Source organism: Apis cerana, linkage group LG16, assembly GCF_029169275.1.
Source record: "Apis cerana isolate GH-2021 linkage group LG16, AcerK_1.0, whole genome shotgun sequence".
Taxonomy (NCBI): Eukaryota; Metazoa; Arthropoda; class Insecta; order Hymenoptera; family Apidae; genus Apis; species Apis cerana.
This window is the reverse complement of record NC_083867.1, coordinates 3,035,663-3,057,419: the sequence shown is the minus strand read 5'-3', so window position 1 is coordinate 3,057,419 and position 21,757 is coordinate 3,035,663. Positions and strand designations below refer to the sequence as shown.

Below are 21,757 nucleotides of genomic sequence, written 5' to 3'. Positions count from 1 at the left end.
TTTTAGACAAACATTTTACAAAAAAAATATTTCAATTATTTAATTTAATTTTTGATATTTCGAAATCTTAATTTTTTTATATCATTTATAATAATTTATTATAATATATTAAGAATTATTTCTTAAGATTAAAAATATTTTCTAATTTAAGTTGAATTATTGATAATATAATATTATAAACATTATTTTTTAATTACATGTAAATGAAAATTATATAAATTATGTATAATTAGGAAGTAAGTATAAAGAATATAGATTTTTATAAGAAAGCAATTGCACCCTCGATGCACAGTCGGTAATGAAGTATTATGATCAGACTACGATTACACTCAAATAAAATTTACAATAACAAAAAAGAATAAAAATTTATATACGAATAATAGTGAATACTAGATAATTGAAATAATATTTACGATGTTATTTGAAAATAAATATTAAGAGTTGAATAATTAGTTTTTGTGAGTATATCTTATAAATTGTATGTGACAGGTTATAAAATGTTATCAATAACAGTAAAATAAATTTAAAACAAATCAACTATTAAATAAAAAAAATATGAAAGTGCATAATTTTTAATATTGAGTAACAATATAACAAAAATGTTAAAATTTATAGTTAAAACGTAACGAAAAAATGTGTCATTTATTACATTAATGAAGCAGTATGCTATTTTATTTTTATTAATTATTATTTAATTGACTATAGTAAATTTTTTATTATTTAATTACATTTTTTTAATAATATATTGATATTTATAATCATATTGTTTTGATGAATACTTTTGAAAACAAATTTTTATATTTATCTTAATGTTAATGTATTTATGTATTTATGTATAATATATTTATTATTAATACATGTATATATAATTTTAGATCATGACAGCAGTGAAAGTTCATGGTGGAATTGATATCTTAAGACTTCCTGTAAATCAAGAGGAACATGTATTTCCACCATGGCATATTAAATATACACAATCGCATATACTCCATTCTAAATGTTCCAAAAATGAAAGTGGTTGTGGTGATAAAGATGCTGATGCCTGTCAATTTTGCATGTATATTAAATAAATTTGGTTATTTATAAAATTATAATAAATTCATATTACATAATAAATACTTTTGTAGTTTTAGCCATACTTTAGAACTACCACACATGCCGGATATGGTATTTCCAAACAATATATTGACTTTAAAACATCAGGATGGTGCATTCATACAATTTAATGCATTAGATGCATTAAAAACTGTATCAAATGGAAAAATTAATGTTCAATTAGCATGTGCAGAAGCTTGGAAAGAATCCAGGTAAAAATATATGTATATATTACATTTAATTTACACAAATTTATATATTAAAAATATTATTTTACAAGTAGATCTGATGTTAGTGAATATCTAGAAGAAAAAGTGAAACCATTTGATTGGACATTTACAACCACTTACACTGGTACAATATCTAATTTTGAAATTCAAGAAACTAATGAACGAATTGATGTAGATAAATTAAAAAGAAGGGATAAGATCTTATTTTATCATGATTTAACATTATTTGAAGATGAACTTCATGATAATGGTATTGCAGTTTGTTCTGTAAAAATTGTAAGTTTATGATAATATAAAACAAAAATAAATAATTGAATTCATTCTAATTTCATTTACTGATGTCAATAGCGAGTTATGCCAAATAGTTTTTTCATTTTATTGAGATATTTTCTGAGAATTGATGGTGTAATGTTAAGGATAAATGATACGCGACTTTATCATGAATTTGGTCAAGATTATTTGTTGCGAGAATATACATCAAGAGAAGCGAAGATTGAAGAAATACGTGTAAGCAATTTAATATTGTTGTATAATAATTTAAATTAAATTTTAGTAAATACTGATCATAATATTCATTTTCTCAAGTTAAGATATTAAAATAATTAATATGATTTTATTTTTTTTTTTTAGGCTCCACCATCACTTTTTATAGAACCAAGTGAAATAGCTCCATATTTGCCTTTAATTGGATATCATTATCATAAATTAATAATTATTTCACATAAACCAGAACTAGTCACAAATAATAAATTGATTAATGACACAGTAGCTGATAATACTACTGCTACAACTAACATAAATGATATAAATAATTCTGTTACTTAAAATTTGCACTTATATGTAAATATATTACAATTTGAAATAATCTACAATTGAGCATTTATTAAAAGAAGAAAATCCTTATACTTTAAATACAATACAATAATGCAAAAGTTGCTATATAACCACTAGAATAATATAAAACATTAAAAAAACATAAATTTCTTATTCAATTAACAGATAAAATTTTTTTAATACTAAACATATGAATGAAGCATTCATCAATTTTAAATAAACGCTTTTTGATAACATATTGAATATCATATTAATTTTTCCTTACTCTACCTCTTAAAAAATATATAATATTGTAATATTAAATTTCTAAATTTATATCATATTTTTCTATGATTTGGAAAAGGATTCATTTAGATGTTCATCATACCGTTTTCTGACATTATTATAAATCCATGAAAGCAACTTTTTATTATATTGTTGTTCAGTTAAACACATAATTTTAGTTGCAATGAAATTTATTTTTGCATGGGATATGTCTGTAAATGTAATTTCTGTCTTTGGTTTATTTTTATGCAAAAAGTCAAGTGTACAATAACCTAATGCATGTATATAATTACAACGTTGTATCTCTTCACCCAATGTCCCATTATTTGTTTCCAATGACCAGTTATATTCAAAAATCTATATAATAAAAAAATATATGTTAATATCTTCTTTTTTTCATGTATTGTGCTTCAAAACAAATTTTTCTTACTTACAGCTATATCATGTATACTTGTATTAGGAGGATAAAAAAATTTTGGTCTTGGATTTGGAAATTTTTTTGGGCATTTTTGATTTTTTAATATTTTTATGTTTTCTTTTACATTATTTGATAAATTATAATATTTTTTATCAATTTTTCTTCTTAACGCAACACTTTTTGCAAAAAACTTTTTATCATAAAAAATAGTAATGGTTCCTGTTCCATCATCAACTAAAAAATATTTCTTACAAATATTTACATTTACATGACAAAGTTTTTAAAATTATATATGTTACAAGAGAATATTAAATAATACTAAAAATTTTGATATTTAGAGTCAGAGTTATTTTACATTACCTTGATATCGGTAACATTTAGCATCTTCAGAATTACATACTACAAATCCCATAATATTAATTTTTCCTATTCTAATATAAGGCATATTAAGAGGATGAAATTTTATATTTTTACCTTCTAAATAAGGTACGAATCTATTCAATTCACATATTAAAAAGGGTCCATAAACTTTTATTTTATCTAAAATAATTTTTTGCATTTATATAATAAATATGTAATTATATATTTAAATTTTAATATATATTGTATTATTTAAATATATTTAAACATTATATTATTTATTATAATTTTTAATGTTTTTACATACTTTCTTTGTTTTCAATATTTTTATAATTGATCCATTCTTCTTTTTCGGATAAATATAATGGATAATCATAATCTCCTCTGATTGAAATAAAATCATCTTCAATTTCTTTTGGTAAATCTGTCCAATTAAATAAATCTTCTTCTGACATTTATAAAATATTTTTTAATATAAATATTTTTGATATTAGTTTGTTATAAATATAAAATTTTTAAAATATTCGTTGCATAATATGTAAATTAATAATACTTTTATTTCACTATATCTAATTATCATTTACAAAATTTAACATTAATAGATGTTTTTCTTCGCATAAAAATTTAATACGTTTTTACGGATTTGGCGGGAGAATTTTATCTGTTACCAATAAGAAAACATTCCACTTATTAAGATTGAATCTTTAGTAAATTTCAATATTCGACACTAGCGGGCGTTGTTAGTACAATTTAAAAATGTGAAAAATCTAAGCACTTCAATTTTAAGATATATGAAATATATTTAAATATTTAATTAAATGTTAATTTAAAAAAAAAATAAAATATAGTATAAATTGAAATAAAAAAATTAATTCTTCGAATTGTTATTAAATAAAAATAATGTAAAGAAAAGATAAAAAATTAACTATGTAATTTATAATCAAATACATAATGAATCTATAAATGAATAAATAATATAAATAATATAAATTGAAAAATAAATTATAAATTGAAAAATATAAAATTATAAGAAATGTGAAAAATTATAAATATCTTATTACTAAAACAATAATATTCTTAAATTATTCTATAAAAAAAAATTTAATTTTTTTATTTTTAAACTTTTTATCTTAAAGTTATATTAATGAAAATTTTTCAAATGATAGTAACAAATGATATTAAGTATTTATGAATAGCTGAATAATCAAAGAAACAAATTACACATATTTATTATTTCCTTCGATTGCAACCGTAATTGCTATTGCTAGTATTGTATCGTAGACTACCACGGATCAAGTCCCATGTGCATTGTTCCTTTACACATCGTCTGACCTTGGGAAGGTCACGCCTGTTATACGCACCTCACATTCCTCGAATCCCCCGCGTTCCATTCTTCACGAAGGCAAGGTTACTTCGTTAAGCAATAAAGACTGATTTCATATAGTAATATTTAATTTTTGTGAATTAAATTAAGTAAAAGTTAATTTCATTCTTAGTTTGAAACTAATTAAAATATGAAATAAAAATTGAATATTTTTATAGAAAAACAAAAAAAATTATTTAAGAGTAATTTCCTTGAAATAAATTAAAAATTTATTATTTTTGTTCTTAAAATAATTTATATATATAAATTAACAGAGAAAAATATATTATAATATTGGAATAGATTATAATTTTTAAAAATTATCAATTTTATTTTTATGCAAATATATATTATATATATATATATAAATAATTACATGCATTATTAAATATATTCTTATTGTTTTAATTTTTATATAATAAACATTAAAAATAAAGATATTGCTTTATATACAAAGTATAATAATGCGTGAAGATAACGCCAATTAACCCTTTCCTCGTGAAAAATTTAAAATATTTTAAAGTTTCCATCATAGATGGAAATCATTTGAAAATGTTTCCATTATAATCATTTGAAATTCGTCTTTTTAAAATAATTTACAAGAAATAAGTGCTTTATATATAAAATAATAAAATAAAAATATATAAAAAAATTATATTATAAAATATAAAATAATAAAAATTTCTTTGAATTTATTTAATTAATAATATTGAAAAAATCAATTGAAAAAAACATCATAGTTTCTAAACATGGCAAAGACAGTCTTTTCTAATTAAAATAAGAAAATAGAAAAAAAAGAAGCGAATCAATGATTGGTTTGCATCGTGACAATCGTATATTTATGCCTGTAAAAGAAACTTGTGCAAAAATTATTCAATTTTATAGCATAAGAAAAAATAAAAAAATTTAGACAGAACTAGTGACGGTGTTGAGATTCTCTCGAAATAATAATTCTTAATTAGCTTCGAACAAATTATGAATGATTTAAGTTGAATAAATATATATATATATATATCTATTTTTAAAGTAATTTCTATTTATATAACATTAAATTTTTTTCATACAATTACTTTTATAATTACTTTCATTTTTCTATTCATTATAAATTTAAAATATTATTCATATACAAAATTTTATCTATAATTGTATTATTATTATTATTAAATTATTAAATTATATAAGATAATGTAAAATAATGTTTATTTTTTATTTTTATACAATTATTTAAAAAAAGAATGGAAATAAATTCTTTTAGTCTTCTTTTATCTATACAGTTTGTCTAATTCTCATTAGTGATGAAGCAACATCCGTTTGCATGCAATTCATTATAGCATTTATTACAAATTCAATACCATTAATTCACGAATAATAATATTGAATTATTGCATATAAGATTGCAATCAATTAACAATGTGGTATGTATTAGATCGAAACAATATAATTTTACTGAATTTTCAATGAATTTTTTTTTCAGAATCTCAGAAAAAAATCAAGGAAATTAAAATACAAATGAATAAATTTATGATATTTAAAATAATTTATGTCTTATAAAAATGAATATCAAGTTTTTATTTATAAAATAATGTTTTTATTTAACAGAAAACAATGCATGACTTAATTACTTGATAAGTAAATAATTCTTAATTATAAAAGACTTCGTTTAACTTTTTTTTATTTTATAACATATACTTAATGAATACAAACAAAATACACCGATAATTAAATAATTTGTTAATTCATCTATTCTTAAACTTAAAATTTTATAAATGTTTAAAACATTTTTATTAATAATTAAATCATTAGATTGTTATCATTTTGACAAAAGAAATAATATATAATAAATATTTACGTAATCGATTTTCAAATTCATCACAAAATTTCTCATTCAAGAAAAGATGCCAGGATGCCAATACGATATTAATCTATTAACTTATGCTAAGAATAATTAAATTTTAAATATGCATAATATGTTTTCAAATCAATTCATATTCTAACAGTCAAAACGGTATATTTCATCAGTATTCATCGAATATCATCTAAAAATATAAAAAGATATATAGAAAAAAGTTCAAAGATACTTCAAAGTTTAACCTAAATAATTGTAAAATCAAACTTTAATAACTTTAATAATGATTTCATAGAAAATTGAATATCAATTAATATCGATACATTTATCGGCAAGAAACGAGAATTATATTTTTTAATTCTGTTGAAAGAAGTCTCGTGAGATGGTCGTTCCCATCACTGAGCATCACCTCGCACGCTACCATGATGCGTAGGTGTTTCCGGCCGGCTGAAGCACGGGCATCTACCCGATCTCTTACAAGCCCAAGAACGAAGAAATAGTAAGAGAGAGAATAGAAAGAGAGGAGAAAGAAAAGAAGAAAAGGAAGAAAAAAGAGAGAAAGAGAACGATCAGACGAGAGCAGTGTGAAGCGAGAGAAGAGCGAGTTGGCGAATAAGAGAACTAGCGAGCAAAGCGAGAAAAATAGAGTCTGCCAGCGGGTGAGCGAGTGGAAAAGCAGGATGCGAGTGGAAGGACGCCCATCGTATACAGAGGGACTGAGAGGAAGGGAGCAAGAGAAAGAGAGAGAAAGAGAGAGAGGGAATAGTCGGCCGGAAGCAGTTACTCGTGCGATGTAACGAAAATATCAGCCGTCCGTTTCGCAATCGGCCTACCAGCGTTCGCCGAGTTTAATATAGAACACTCGCACACCCTGTCGCGAAAACATCACGCTAACCCCGCTAACTGCATGCTATCGCATTTATCGCATCAGATCAAATAAAAACCCGTTTCGACTCTTTTTTATATGCGAATTCAATTAAAACTTCATCCACTATTAGTAATTAGACATTCGCATAAATTATTACACAACAATTTTTTAGGTTAGGGATGTAAGTTGTCAATCTACTCACATATATCTTCAATATTTTTTTTCGAAGTCGAAATAGATCGAACATTCGAATGTATCAATGAAATTTGATCGATTCCATCGTACGAAGCAATCCAGATTAATTTTATATCGAAATATTCTTTTTTTCGTGATTTAAATAAGAATCTGTAATAAGAAGTTTTTATGCATTTGTCATTTTAAATTCATTTTATTTTTCAATGAATCGTGAAATAAATGCTAATAAATTTCTATAAACTATCTCTGTGTAAAATAATTTGCTACGTTAAATCAGATTTGTATAACGATGCCTAAATTTTTTTCTAGTTTTTTCATAACTTTGATTTTTCTATCTACTATCCTGACATTTTTCCTATGAAAAATTTTATATTCTTCATTTAATTTTTTAGTTTTATTTTATCTCTAATCCTAGTCATTTAATTTTTATAAGAAATCGTATAGATTATATAAATTCGTGCAAATTTACCTCAAGAATTCTACGGTGAACGTTTCGAATGCTTCCGTTTTAATCTTCTATCTTCAATAAATCTAATTGATCATAAAAATATCTGGTTATTTCAAATATTATGATCGAAACGTCATATTTAAAATTTCTTGAAATTCTCTCTCCATCGATTTTCTTGAAAAGTTTATTGATGATTTGTTCGTGAGTATCATGCACATACTCATTCCATTCTCTTTTCCACCTACTTACCACATACACGAATAATGATCAATATGATGTTGATAGAAACGACACTAGAAATATCATGCAATTCTTGGAATATCGCAAGCATTCCACGAACACCTCTCTATCAGTCTCAATTCTTTCTTCGACCGCATTATTGGTTAAGATTTTTACGTTTCCGCGACGATGCGCTTCGAACGCATTCGTACAATGGCTGCTTCTATTTGACTCTCGTTGAGTGGCGCGTTCGACTGGCTACTCTAGTATTCCACGATTTGGTATATTTCCGCGAAAAAACTATCATAAGAGAATCGGATTTAGCATAAGTTTGACTATTGTTTATTCGCAAATGAATGGTATGAATAGAGACACTTTCTCGTCTCTCGTGTAGAAGTTTATGGAGTCACGTGATAAGTTTGTTTTCTTGTATTTAGGTCCATCTTTGTATCACGTGACAAGTTTATCTTTCGTTTGTTTCTTTTTAATGGTATTGTCATCGTGTCACAAAATCAAATTGAACCATAGACATTATCGTCCCGTTTATATTTATCGTTATCGGAATGCAATTGAAAATTTCTCTGAGAAAAGCTTTCTAAAATGCTCTCTATTATCCTTTCGTATTTTTTTTATTGGTCTTTATGTAAAGCAATGTGATAAATACTACGTAATATATCTAACGTAAATATTTTTAAATTGATTCATACATTATAAAATTATTGTTTCATATATACGCTTATCCTTGATATAATAATCAAAGGATAAAATTAATTCTTCTTAATTATAAAATATTATTTTTTATATTTTTTATTTCTATTTTTTAATATATAGTGAAATATTTTAATTTTCTGCGTTTTTAAATTTTAACAGTATTATATTTTTTTAAATCATTTTCACTTCAATTGTGTTCAATACTATCGATATTATTTAATTTTTCTTATCTATTATTGTCTATTATTCTTGTCACTAATATATATCAAAATTTTTCTGAATTATATATAAGATATAAAAAGATTATTTATTATTTAAAGAAAAGAAGATATAAAAATTAAGATATAAAAATTCAAGGATTGTAGTAGAATGAATAAGATTAGAAAGCCCTCTATATTTTAGATTTTATCTACAATTTCAATCAGATTAAATTTTTTATTTATCAAATAAAGATATCAAAAAGAAAATCCTAAATTTAATTTTTATATATATATATTGAAACATAAGATATTTCAATTAAGAATGGATAACATAAGATATTTCAATTAAGAAGGATAAACTAATTTTATAAAAAGGAAGTGAAAGGGTTAAAAGATATTTCCAATTTTGACTTCTTCGAACGTGATCGAATCATTCGTAAAGGTAAAGCAAAAGGAAGCCAGACCAATCTTTTCTCGTTAATGTGTTCGTTCGTGCGGAGAAGAAGGGATAAATAACTGGAGATAGTGATGGATTCAACACGTTCTGAATCTCTTTGAATCATTAACAAAGTTTTCATCGTTTTAAACGTTAAACAAAATCGATTTAGTTATCAATGTAATTTATTATTTATAAGTATTAATCATTAATTTCAATTCAATGTATAAATTTCATTAACCAATTTTAAAAAAATAAAAATTAAAAAATTTTTTTTCATATTGTTAATAAAATTTTAATATTTCAAAAACAATTTTAATATTCTACCCAATTTTTACTTCTATTTGTATTAAAATTAAACTAAAGTAATAACATCTTTTTTTCTATTTGTAATAGTCCGTTTAATATTCTAAAAAATATCCCATATATTATATTCTGACAATTGCTCTCTTCTATAAATTATTAAAAAAACTTATGAATTTATAAATATATTAAAAAATTATTATTCATTACTGACTATTAAAAGGAGATTTTTATCGGAGTTTTTCATTCAAAAACTTACAGCGGACGGAATTTAATACCCATCGCTAACCGGATGAAGCCAGAGGAAGGAAAAAGGGGGGAACGCGTACAGGTCTCCACATCGAAGGTGGAGTTGAAGGGTGGGGAAGAGGCCACTTCCGGTCACGTGACAACACTGGACCAACCAGCCTGCCACTTTCTTCTTATTTTCGGCTCGTTCTTTTTTCTCTTTCTGTAGTCTCCTCTCATTGGCATCATCTTCTTCTTGATTAACTTGAATCGTCATGAATCGGCTAAGAGCAAATAAAACAGATGATAGAACGTATTTTCTTATTTTTCTTATTACCATAACGAAATGGAATTTTCAATTATACGTATATATGTTCCCATTCATAATCCATTTCTGATTCTCGTGATGATCATATTATTATAATAATATATACAAGAATTAATTTCCATCAAATAAATATTTAGAAATCTTGAATTTCACGAAATTTGTGTTATTTTTTGTTTTTGTTTTATAAAAATTATATATACAGGTTAAAAAAGAGAGCGAAATTCGTGTAAGAAAAAAAAAGGAAAATAAGAAAATATTTGCTTACTAACTTTATTAACAATTGCCGGTATAAACTTGAATCTACTAACAATTAGATAACAACATGTGCGTCAACGCATTCCTATGGACGTAACGAATTCGCATCAACCGGAAGTAATGGAATTTTTCGTTCTTTTCTATTCTGCTGTTTCTTTTTCTTTTTTTTTTTTTTTCATTTTCTTTTCCGTTTCTTTTCCCTTCGTTTTGCCATTTATTTTATAGCCATCGCGATATATTATTATCAAATGTAGAAAGATCGTTCAGTTTGAGGCGAATTTGTATCGATCGTCCATGAGATTTGGGGGGGGGGGGGTTAATACACCGAATTGATATCTTTCCTTCTGGTATTTTTATACCACGTTATTTTTTTTCGTTTTTAATATCGTACGTCCATGTACGTAAGATAATATTTATATCATAGTTATGTCGATGCTCTGCAATTACAATTTCCTGAAGATCAAGCTTCGTAAAGGAAACCACACGGTAACGATCCTAATGCGATGAAAGCTCGTTCATTGTAGAAGAGATTGATCAAATCTAAATACGCCGATTTATGTCTATTTCTGTTTTTTTTTTTTTTTATTTATGCGCATTGCTCGTTCTAATCTTATATATATATATATTTTTTTTTTTTTTTGTTCAATGATATTAATTCTGATCTCATGATAGACTGAATTGTCTTTCTCTCGATCGTTTTTTCCAATCAACGATATATATTACGTAAAATGTATTTGCGTGTATCACTTTTTTTTCTTTTTTTTTTCCTGCTAATCTAAAGACTAATTTGGAGCGATGAAAAAGAATGCAAAGGAAAAAAGAATATACTTCGATTCGTCGAAAGTATTTGCATTCGAATATATTTCGAAAATGACCGCTGCCTAAGTACAATTCGATACTGTGAAACGTCGAAAGAAAGACATAATAATGAACGATACAGAAAAAAAAAAAAGATAGAATGTAAAAGACAAGATGATAAAAACAGAATCGATCGGATTTCTTGTCCTGTTATAGCCTCTGCGCATTCGATAAAATGATATTGCAAAGAACGACAGACAAATTTCTAAATCATTCGGAGAATCGAAATAAATCGGAAAGAATTTTGACTGTCCTCAAACTACGGTTTCTAACATGTTAAACAGAAATGCATAAATATATATGTATACATATATATATATACAAGTATATATACGTATGTGTGTATATATAATATTTATGTGCATATATATAGATATACATATATGCATGTATATATATATATATTTACAAGACATATACACACACAGAGCATATAGAGTTAATATTAATAAAAACTTACATTTTTTTCTTTTCGCTTGGCGAGACGCGCGCGCGCACACACATCGAACCACACATATACATACAGACGTGTGCGTAGGTATATACAAACATCAATGGGATTGTCGCACATTACTTTCTAATTAACATTGTAGCAAACTTCTTTCCTCTTGCATCGATTCATTCAATCGAATCTTAATAAACATTCAAAAACATCCAATTGACTTTTCTCTGTGAAAACGTTTCTGTGAAACACTTTCATCGTTTCTTTTGTTACGTAAAATATATTCACAACATGAACGTAATACACTAGTCAGGCTCAAGAATTGACATTTGAAATATAGAACGTCCGTTATAAGATCGGAATATGAAATTCTAACCTTATTTTATTTTTGGCAACAATAATAAATGAGAACTAGCAAAAGACTAATTAAAAGCTTGTATATTTCAAAAAATTTGTAACGTATTATCTCGGTATGATATTATGCACTTCACTAGCAAAAAGAATTTGCAATGGTGGGGATAAGACTCGAGCATACAGTATCCGCAACAAAAGTTCGAGTATATAATAAATAAATGTATAGTTTACTCGCTTGCTCAGATGGTATTATACGATCTTATCTGTAGATGGTGACACTTTCGATCAGTATTCTTATTTTGTGTATAAAATCTATTAGAAACAACCAATCAAATTCGATTGTCTATTCTTGAGCTTTTAAACTAGTATTACTTATTTACGTAAACGATTCTTGGCTGGTGAAAGGGTAACCCGATCAATGAATTTAAAATTATGAATTATCGATCAATCTCCGTTCTTTATGTACCATGCGTTCTCTTATTCCCTCAACATGGAAGAATAAAGGTACGAATGTAGACGCGTCACGATTCGTTTGATGTTCGATCTTTGTCGCCATATTGACTTTTCGATGATGATAATAATTTCGTCTCACTTCTCGCTACTTCTTCGCGATGAGCGAAGCCGAACGAGTAGTTTGAAGAATCATTGCTTTCGAACAATCGCTTTTTTCGTGACATATTTTCGAACATTTTGATTCCTTTCTTCTCACTCGTACCTTATGAACTTCTAGCAATTTCCTTTCTCGCTGTCGACTTCGTATGCATTTGCGATCAATGATATATGTTCAATCACTCGTAACGCTTTCGATATTTAAATATGCAAAAATGAAAAATGATATAGTTTTATAGAATATTTGATTAAAAAAATAATTTCAGATAAAATTTCGACAACGAAACGATCGTACAGTCAAAACAACGACGATGTGTGTCCTCGTGGAACATCGACAGCGTGGTACATTCTTCAACGATCAAGCTGCTCGAGAATGGAAAGTTAACACACCTTCGTTCGGTGAATTCCGTCCGCGTGGGAAGCGCTGTTACCGTGCAATTAAACGCCGTTGCGGGCTGCAGTGGCAGCTCCAACACCAAAGAATCTCAAAGGCGTTAATTATTTTCTAAATCTTGCCTGAGAAGTAGACTTGAACTAATGAGGAAAACGATTATCCCTGTATATACGTTAAGTCAACATTTGTTAAGAGAGAAAAAAAAAGAAAAGAAAAGAAAAGGAAAAAAAGAAAAAAAGAAGAAAAAGATCCAGTTAACGCGAATTTCCTTCGTCCAAATCCATTCTCCTTGTAAAGCAGAGAGCGGAGCCAATAACAGCATCAGTTTAGCAACCACCACGCATGCATGTATCGCTTTTGTCATTCCCCCGTTCCCTAACGAAACGATATTTAATTAAACTCGCACGACTAGATAATACTGGAAAAAAAAAAAAAAGAGAAAATTAACAAAATGGAAACGACGCCCGAATGTGGTATACTATATACGTACGTAGAAGAGATTTCAGGCGTGCGTTGCTCTTTCTCCCCACTCCCTCCTCCTGATCTGTGTTTTCTTCTCCTCACGCTTATGCCCCCCACGCAATTGTCCTTTTTCCATCTGCCCGCATTCTCGTCGACCCCATGAAGCACACCCACATACGCATACATACTTAACATACACACATAAACGCAAACGTTCATTCTTACAGATTTACAGTTCTCTCGCTCTCATGCAACCCGAACGCGCGTGCATTATCTCGATCTCGTGTCATATCACGCTCTCTAACGCTCGACAGGGCCTCGCGCGCTCGATACAATTCCAGTGTTAACGAGTATAAAAGCGTATACATCATATGCCGAGGAAAACATTCGGAAATACGGACAATGCTTCTTTTCAGAGCTTTCCTTCCCCCTGCCCCGCCCTTTCCTGCTTTCTTTCCCTCTTTCTTCCTCTTTACGGCCGATATTCTTTATGCGTTTCCTATCGCAGTGGTAAGAGACTGGAAATAATTTTTGCAAATAATCCAGTCGCGGCCTTCTCGTCTCGCCTCTTCTCCGTGTCGTGCTCCTCTTACTGCGAAACTTTATATATGTGTTACTTGGCAATTCAGCCACGAATAAATTAACCGTAGAAAAGATTTTTCTTTATACAAATATAATATACAATATACATATCTATAATCTAGGTGTAGATGCGCATACACGCGCTTCAAGTAGTAACAGCAGAAACGCGTGTATACGCGCGTACACGTGCTCGCGTTTAATATACTTTAGTGGTTCTTCTATTCACTCTCTCACTCTCTCATTCACGTTCCGCACATTCGCTTGGTCACGCTCGCACTTGTTCTCTGTGTGTGCGCGGTACTATTTATATATTCTATCGTGTATAGACCTATCTATACGTAAGTGGTATGTTTCTGCGTTAATACGCAAGCTCGCGTACCTTGTCATCTTTCTCGCCCTTTCTCCCTTTATCCTTCTATCATCTTTCCTACGCCACTATATCCTTTAGCATCATCTCCCTCCCCCGTGACACGATCTCGCGTTCTTCCATTCGTTCTTTCTTTCTTGCTCTCTCAATCTCTCTCGCTCGCTTCGCATTTTCGCGCGCGCATGGAAGAATAATAAATAAAACACTCGCGACGTTAGACGTACAAATTCGTCATTCTCGATTATCGTTTCTCGACTTAAATGCAACTCTTGTACTTAATGCAATTTTCGTTTTGCTCCCTCTCCTGTCGGATAATCTCTGTGCGTAGAAGAGCAATTTTGTGTCCCCCCTCCTACGTGAGAGATAACACTGCGGGTGTTGGTGTTACTGTTGCTGTATCTCTTCCAATTAGAGTTCCGGCGTGACAGGGTCGAGTAACCTCTTTTCCGGATCTCTCGAATCCCCGATATCATTCGCGATCGGATGATGTCTGTTTCCGGCGTTCCCAGTCGTGTTCGGATTACATCTGCATCCCTGGGCTGCGTGCCGAGCATAACACACCTCACAGGCCGCGACACATCCTTTGAACGGCCAGTAGCACAATAAACAGGGCATGACGAGAGTCAAGGCGCCAAGGCAGGCCCACCTGGAGGCTCGCCTATTTCCCGTACAGGAGCACGGCTCGTCCGCACAACTAGCAGCCGCCTCCCCATCGATTCCACCTGATCCATTCCCGTCTACGCAATGATAAAACAGTCCTTTCACGCAGCACAGGCAAGAAGCGTAATCGAGAATCGTGTCGGCGGAACAGAAACACTTGTTGTCGCACAGCCATTTGCTGGGCAATGGAGGCGGTTCCCGACAAGACTCGCAACGACATCTACCGCAGAAATTGCACATTATCGACAAACCGGCCGGATCATAAGTCCTAGAAGCGAGGCTGTTGGCCGGTTCTTTGGTGAACGAGACCGGCTGCTTGGTCACCGCATTCGGTGTCGCGGTGTTCGCGGCGATCGAGCCTGCGGACGCGGTCGCATTCGTCCCACTGCTCGCGATCAATCCACGAAACGCTTGAGTCCTGCTCGCGTGCAGCCGATGCGTCGCCGCGACGGACGCATCACCACCTTTCTGTCGATGCCTCCTATCGATTTTCGGGCAATCGGCACCGATCCCCCGTTTGCTCTCATCCTCGAACACTCGTCGCTCCTGTTGGTTGCTATGTTTGAACGGTGCCTCGACGTACTCGTTGATGGCTCTCTCTCCGTCCGGCCTGGGCACGGTCAGACTCACTTCGCTTATAGGACTTCTAGGTGGCGTGTCGTTCGATACCAATCCTCGAGCATTCGTCTCGCTCGTCGAAGTATCCACGTTTCTCGGTCTGCTTCGGAAGGTGTTCGAGAGCGGACTGAGCGGCGCTGTGACCAATACTCTCGGATTCGACGATGCTGTGAGAGGGGGCGCTGTCGAGGCAGTGGCAACGTGCACGCTCGGCAATCTTGGCGGAGGAAACGGCCGATTGTGATCATGGACGCGACCAGTGGTGGTGACATTTTGCTGTTGAACGGAATGCGCTTCTCCATCGTCAACGTTGCTGTTCGCTACGGCATCGGTGGTGTCGTTTATATTCGTCTGCGAGGAGGGTGGCCGCGAGAGCGGCGCGATCGCATTGTTTTGCGACATCGGCCGACCTCTCAGTTCAAGATGCTCGGCTTGACAATGCGCCGCTGTGTCCACGCAACGCTTCCGGTGCTCCTCCTTCTTCTTCGCCTCCAGCTCTTCTTCCTCCTGCCAGTGATTCGTGAAATTGATACCGTTACCGATCTCTGTGCTTCTTTCTGCTCCTCTTCCGTCACCTCCACCTCCGCCTCCTGGCCTAACTCGACTCGACGACGAGAAAACTCTTCTAGACGATCCTGTTCCCGGTCTCCTTGCTGTTTCTGGCGAGGATGGTGATGCGGAACGACCAACCGACAAAACCGACGATGTTGCCCGCTCGCTAGCCCATTGTTCGACAGCTCTCGGTGTGCTTGGACTCGATGTATGCTGATTCTGGTGGTGGTGGTGGTGTTGTTGCTGCTGCTGATAGTGAATTGATTGACTCGGGGTAGTAAGTGTCGCCTCGTTGATCCGCACTGGCCAGCCCGCGCGAGGTGGTGACACTCTCGACAAGGGCGTTCCATTAGCGAGGATGAGGCTCGGTAATGCTCCGCGTCCGCTTCCTCTCGCCCTCGCGACACGCGCTTCATCCCCACCTGAAACGATACCAGATCCGTCAGTCTTTCTTTCCCGTCCCTTTCTTTATCCGAACAAATCGTTCTCGCTTTCGTACAAAAGCGAAAATCGAATCTGTAACGTGTAATTCAGGTTATGTAATGTAATATTATTTTACATCGAAGCTTTTAGCGGTAAAAAGTTCATTAAATGCATATAAGAATCATTTCGTAACGTTTATTGTGCAATACGAGGAAATACGACTCCCCAAACCTTTCCTACTTTACCGAAAAGAATAAGGAGTTTTAAAAAAATAGAAATTTTTCTATTTTGAAACGAGGATTGAATGTAATAAAATGTATTTCGAATGTAATTCGATCGATTGATATTACGATATTGATTTTATATCAAATTATTAAATATATTCGTATCAAAACTTGTCGTTTAATCGATTCAAGAGTATTTCTAAGTAACGATAAAGATATGTAATTATAATTCAATTATAATTCATAAGATATTAAGATTTTATACGTAACACTATCCATCAAACGTAACCTTTATCTTCCTATTCATTTCGCGTCGGATAGACGACAACAATCTCGTAAGTTAACCTAACTTTCAGTCCGAAAGTTCTTATGCTCAAGATACAAGGCATGATTGTTTCTATCCTGCGTAAACCACGGAGAATAGGTAAGTGGAAGAAGGGATTTGAATGAACAGAGTCGAAAACGATATTCGGATCACACTAAAAGAGACACGAAGAATGTACGCGGCACTACCTACGTAGCTTCGAGATAGGATTGGTCTACGTGGGCGAATGCGCCGCTCGTGGGCGCTCGTGGCCTGAGTGCACCGTGGTTCTTGATTCAGTGGTCGTCGGCCCACTCGAAGCGCCTACAGTTGTGGAAGAATCGAGCGTTTTGTTCGAGCCGAGATCAATCGTGTCCTCCACGCATCTACCGCTTTGTGACAGCACGATTTACATCCGATTAGCCGATTAATTATTTTCATAAGAACATTTAGGAATATCGAGTCAAGGAAAAGTAGGAAGCGAGTCAGAAAAATTTGTTTTTCAATAACGAGAGAAAATCTGAAACTGGTTTAGAATTAAAACGAGAATTTTTCGTTTCATCGAAATTAGATAGTGCTCTAATAACGACATCTAGTGATTTATAATGTAAGCACGATCACGTGACTTTTGTGATTCTCTATAGAATATTCTATCTAGAATATTCTTCCTTCTCATCGTTGCAACCAAATCGTACGGATATGCTGCTTAAATTTTCTGTGCAAATGAAGATTTAATACATTATATTGTTATCATCTTTATTCCTAAAGCTGATATTTTACCGTATACGCCCAAATAAAAACCGATGCATGGATTTGACTGTATAATCACGAACTAAAACAAACTGTTGAATTATCTTGAATTTAATAATATTAGATGTATATGATGATCGCAAATCGTATTTCTTACAAAGACACGTTTTATCCATTTCGCAGGTATTGTTCTATTTTTTTCATATTTTTCCTTATCCTCTTGAATTATATTCTCGAAAAATTATCGCGAAATAGCGGAAAGCTGATGATATTAGATCTGGCTGGATAATACGTTCAATGTGCTTCGACCCACTCTTGAGGGGCATACGGAATCGAAAGAAACGACGTTTGCTCGCGCAAGACCATTCTCGCGACCTACACGCATCTCTCAACGTGCAAGATATACAATACGTCTCGTGCAACGATGCTCTTTACCTTGCAATTTAATCCTTGCTGTATAAACATATTTATGGTATTTTTAAAGCGCAAACACGAGTCTTTCACGCTCGATGCATTTTTTAGTGATAATTTTTAGAAAAATCTGAAAAAATTCGTCCTCAAATATCAAACAATATTTTTATAAACAGGGAGACTTGTTAAGAAGTTTGTAAAAATATATCCTTCGGTCTTGTAAAATCTATATGATTTTTTTTTACTATTAAATATTTTTCATTTTGTAAAAGGATAATGAAAAATTAATAAACTACGTGTATAATTCTTATACGATGATTTCTTTTATAGTTGAAAAAAAAAAAGAAAGATCAAAAAATGGAGCTCACAGAAAGTTTAGTATATAAATAAAATCAAAAATAAAACGATAAAAATTACAATACAAAAAATAAAACAATCACTTCTCAACTTTATACCAAAAATTCACCGACTTTGAATATTTTCATATCGAAATATTTTCTCACAAAAATGCGTCAATCTTTAATCATCCTTTTTTCCTTTTTTAGAAGCAAAATTAAATGCCAAATTCAACGAACCAAGGTTATCTATTAATCTTCCGAATGTCAAATTGATGTGAGAAAAAAACGGAAAAGATTATCGCTAAACATTGTATCAATTAAAACGAACCCCCTCTAATGAAACTTTAATGAAACTTCTAATAATAATCCTCGCTCCGTATATAAAATCATACGCGCTCCCCGCGCGATAAGCCTCGCCTCACTCACCCATGGCCGTGTCTCGAACCGAGTATCACGATGTACAGAGATACCGAACAATCGGGAGGATTCGAGGAAACGTATTGTGCGCGACTCACACGTTTCGAGCACACGTGGTGCGAACACCCACGCACACGTACGCGGAAATGCGCCGCGACACCGAAGACGCGCGTTCGTAAAGAGAGAGAGAGATAGGTGGGCAGGACGATTCAGAGGGTGCACTCGAAGTGAGGAATGCGCGGGGCCTATCACCGACCGACTGGCATAGGTCAGAGCTTTTAGTCGCTCTATACGCTCGAAGCGAAGATAAGAGACGTTTTGTGCATACCCGGTCGCCTCTCTCCTTCTCTTCCTTCCTCTAACGCGACAAAAAGGCGTTCCTTTGGTCTTTTCCTTCGTACATACCTCGAGAGATAGAGACTCATCCGCTAATGGATTTCTGGAACCAGCCGAACTTGTACTGCTACCGTCAACGCGATGATAACGCGAGGCGAATTTTCATTGACGTGAGACGCGACGCGGGTTAAACCCGGATTAATAATAATTGGGCGCGTTTCGAGTAATGAAGAAAAAGTAAGTAAATTGTTTCGGGCAATATTAATCGTGATTACGATAATGATCAATGATTGATGATGTCCAACGATTTATCGTAGCAAACGATATTTGTTCGCAAATTCATTGGCCACGCGAGATGAGATATTAAAAAAAAAGTGTGTTTAATAATAATAATAATAATTGAATTTTGAATTTTAATAACAAAACCAAATTCCTATAAATATTCTAATAATGATAGTAATAAAGAATAAAATGACTTTTATCTTGTACATAATAATTTAAATGCGTCTCGAATTATTTGTATCTTCAACAGGATGTTAGAAACAATATGTTGGTATAAATAATAATAATAATAATTGAACTTTGAATTTTAATAACAAAACCAAATTCCTATAAATATTCTAATAATGATAGTAATAAAGAATAAAATGACTTTTATCTTGTACATAATAATTTAAATGCGTCTCGAATTATTTGTATCTTCAACAGGATGTTAGAAACAATATGTTGGTATAAATAATAATAATAATAATTGAATTTTGAATTTTAATAACAAAACCAAATTCCTATAAATATTCTAATAATGATAGTAATAAAGAATAAAATGACTTTTATCTTGTACATAATAATTTAAATGCGTCTCGAATTATTTGTATCTTCAACAGGATGTTAGAAACAATATGTTGGTATAAATAATAATAATAATAATTGAACTTTGAATTTTAATAACAAAACCAAATTCCTATAAATATTCTAATAATGATAGTAATAAAAAATAAAATGACTTTTGTATATAATAATTTAAATACGTCTGGAATTATTTGTATCTTCAACAGGATGTTAGAAACAATATGTTGGTATAAATATCATCCGTGAAAAAATTAGAATTTTTAAACGAGGTTCCGGTCCAGATATGTTTTAATAACGTGCCGGAAATGTCCGCGATAAGATCGGACGTATTTCCTCGCCATGCACGTATATGTATATTTCCGTCCAACAAAATTATTTTTCGCTTTATTCTTCGACATCATATACGAGACGACAAATTTTTTTTCAATTATATCATTTAGATGGATATTATCGTGCATATACGAAGCAAACATCTAATTTATAATCCCTTCACGATGATGCAATTGAAAAATAATGATAATAATAATAATAAAAAATAGAAGCGACGAAACGGAAATGACTTACTGAAAATTCATGGGACTAGTGAAAATCCAGAAAAGAAGGTGGGCTCGCCCACGCCAGGGCCGATAGAATCCTTCTAAAGCGCGTACGTTAGTCAGAATGACGCACGCGCACCAACACGATGCCTTCGGAAAGGCGATTCCGTTCGAATGGTCGAACGGATCTAGGAACGTCCTCGAATTCCACCGGACGGCAGCTGTTTATCACCCTCTCATCGGTCACGTCGTGCTGCTCTCATTTCCCGGTCGTTAATATTTCAACCGTGAGCCTCCTCGTCACTGATATTTAACGACGGGAGTGGAGCACACGTTGCGATCGCCAACAAATTTGGACGAAAAGCGATTTTCTATATTATAATACGTATAACACGTATCCATAACACGCCTTTCACTCAACGACACCGAGAAACGAGGATTTACTTTCTACGAAAAAGTTTTAGTTTCATCCGAATCGCAATCTTTCAATTTATCGATCGTTCGTCGAAGATATATTAAAATCCGTATAAATTAGTTTTAAATTGACTAAACACGCTTCTCTCGATATATATATATCGCGCTAGAAACAGGAAGTGGTTGTGACGCGCGAAGACCAGGATGAATGAATGTTGCTTGACACAGAGGCGAGGAGAAGAAACGGTAAAATGTC

The 21,757-nt window shown here is 31.7% G+C and overlaps 3 protein-coding genes across 8 annotated transcripts in view; 1 reads left to right on the top strand and 2 right to left on the bottom strand.

The window, feature by feature from the left end:
• Positions 1-266: 266 nt before the first annotated feature.
• On the top strand, positions 267-2,190 carry LOC108000268 (TIP41-like protein). 3 transcript variants are annotated; one of them, XM_017060499.3, is made up of 6 exons: positions 267-458; positions 876-1,057; positions 1,128-1,307; positions 1,379-1,601; positions 1,674-1,832; positions 1,956-2,190. In XM_017060499.3, the coding sequence occupies exons 2-6, from the start codon at positions 879-881 to the stop codon at positions 2,148-2,150; spliced, it is 936 nt and encodes a 311-aa protein (XP_016915988.1). In that variant the 5' UTR covers positions 267-458; positions 876-878; the 3' UTR covers positions 2,151-2,190. The 3 variants fall into 3 exon arrangements, with proteins under 3 accessions (XP_016915988.1, XP_028523769.1, XP_028523770.1); XM_028667968.2 differs by having other exon boundaries at positions 271-458; positions 1,376-1,601; XM_028667969.2 differs by lacking the exon at positions 267-458 and adding an exon at positions 525-661 and having other exon boundaries at positions 1,376-1,601.
• LOC133667477 (uncharacterized) lies at positions 2,188-12,061 on the bottom strand. Of its 2 annotated transcripts, XM_062086419.1 has the most exons (7): positions 11,920-12,061; positions 8,171-10,302; positions 7,943-8,095; positions 3,509-7,623; positions 3,202-3,381; positions 2,858-3,075; positions 2,188-2,780 (listed from the first exon to the last, which is right to left on the bottom strand). In XM_062086419.1, the coding sequence occupies exons 4-7, from the start codon at positions 3,654-3,656 to the stop codon at positions 2,487-2,489; spliced, it is 840 nt and encodes a 279-aa protein (XP_061942403.1). In that variant the 5' UTR covers positions 3,657-7,623; positions 7,943-8,095; positions 8,171-10,302; positions 11,920-12,061; the 3' UTR covers positions 2,188-2,486. The 2 variants fall into 2 exon arrangements, with proteins under 2 accessions (XP_061942403.1, XP_061942404.1); XM_062086420.1 differs by having other exon boundaries at positions 3,202-3,240; positions 3,316-3,381; positions 3,509-10,302.
• Positions 10,601-21,757, bottom strand: part of LOC108000234 (protein sprouty) — a 34,752-nt gene continuing 23,595 nt past the window's right edge. For 2 of the 3 annotated variants that reach the window (XM_062086410.1, XM_062086411.1), the window contains one exon: positions 10,601-16,921. In XM_062086410.1, the coding sequence (XP_061942394.1) occupies positions 15,078-16,921 (1,844 nt within the window). In that variant the 3' untranslated portion in view covers positions 10,601-15,077. The remainder of the gene's footprint in view (positions 16,922-21,757) is intronic. The other variant, XR_009833027.1, reaches the window with a different exon arrangement.

What these genes read in the sequence shown, in the direction of transcription:
- LOC108000268 (XM_028667968.2), top strand. Translation starts at nt 879, where the DNA reads ATGACAGCAGTGAAAGTTCATGGTGGAATTGATATCTTAAGACTTCCT. An exon ending in CAGTTTGTTCTGTAAAAATT is followed by an intron (nt 1,602 to 1,673) that starts GTAAGTTTATGA and finishes TGATGTCAATAG; the next exon opens with CGAGTTATGCCAAATAGTTT. An exon ending in CGAAGATTGAAGAAATACGT is followed by an intron (nt 1,833 to 1,955) that starts GTAAGCAATTTA and finishes TTTTTTTTTTAG; the next exon opens with GCTCCACCATCACTTTTTAT.
- LOC133667477 (XM_062086419.1), bottom strand. Translation starts at nt 3,656, where the DNA reads ATGTCAGAAGAAGATTTATTTAATTGGACAGATTTACCAAAAGAAATT. An exon ending in AAATATTGAAAACAAAGAAA is followed by an intron (nt 3,382 to 3,508) that starts GTATGTAAAAAC and finishes AAATTATTTTAG; the next exon opens with ATAAAATAAAAGTTTATGGA. An exon ending in TAAATGTTACCGATATCAAG is followed by an intron (nt 3,076 to 3,201) that starts GTAATGTAAAAT and finishes AATATTTTTTAG; the next exon opens with TTGATGATGGAACAGGAACC.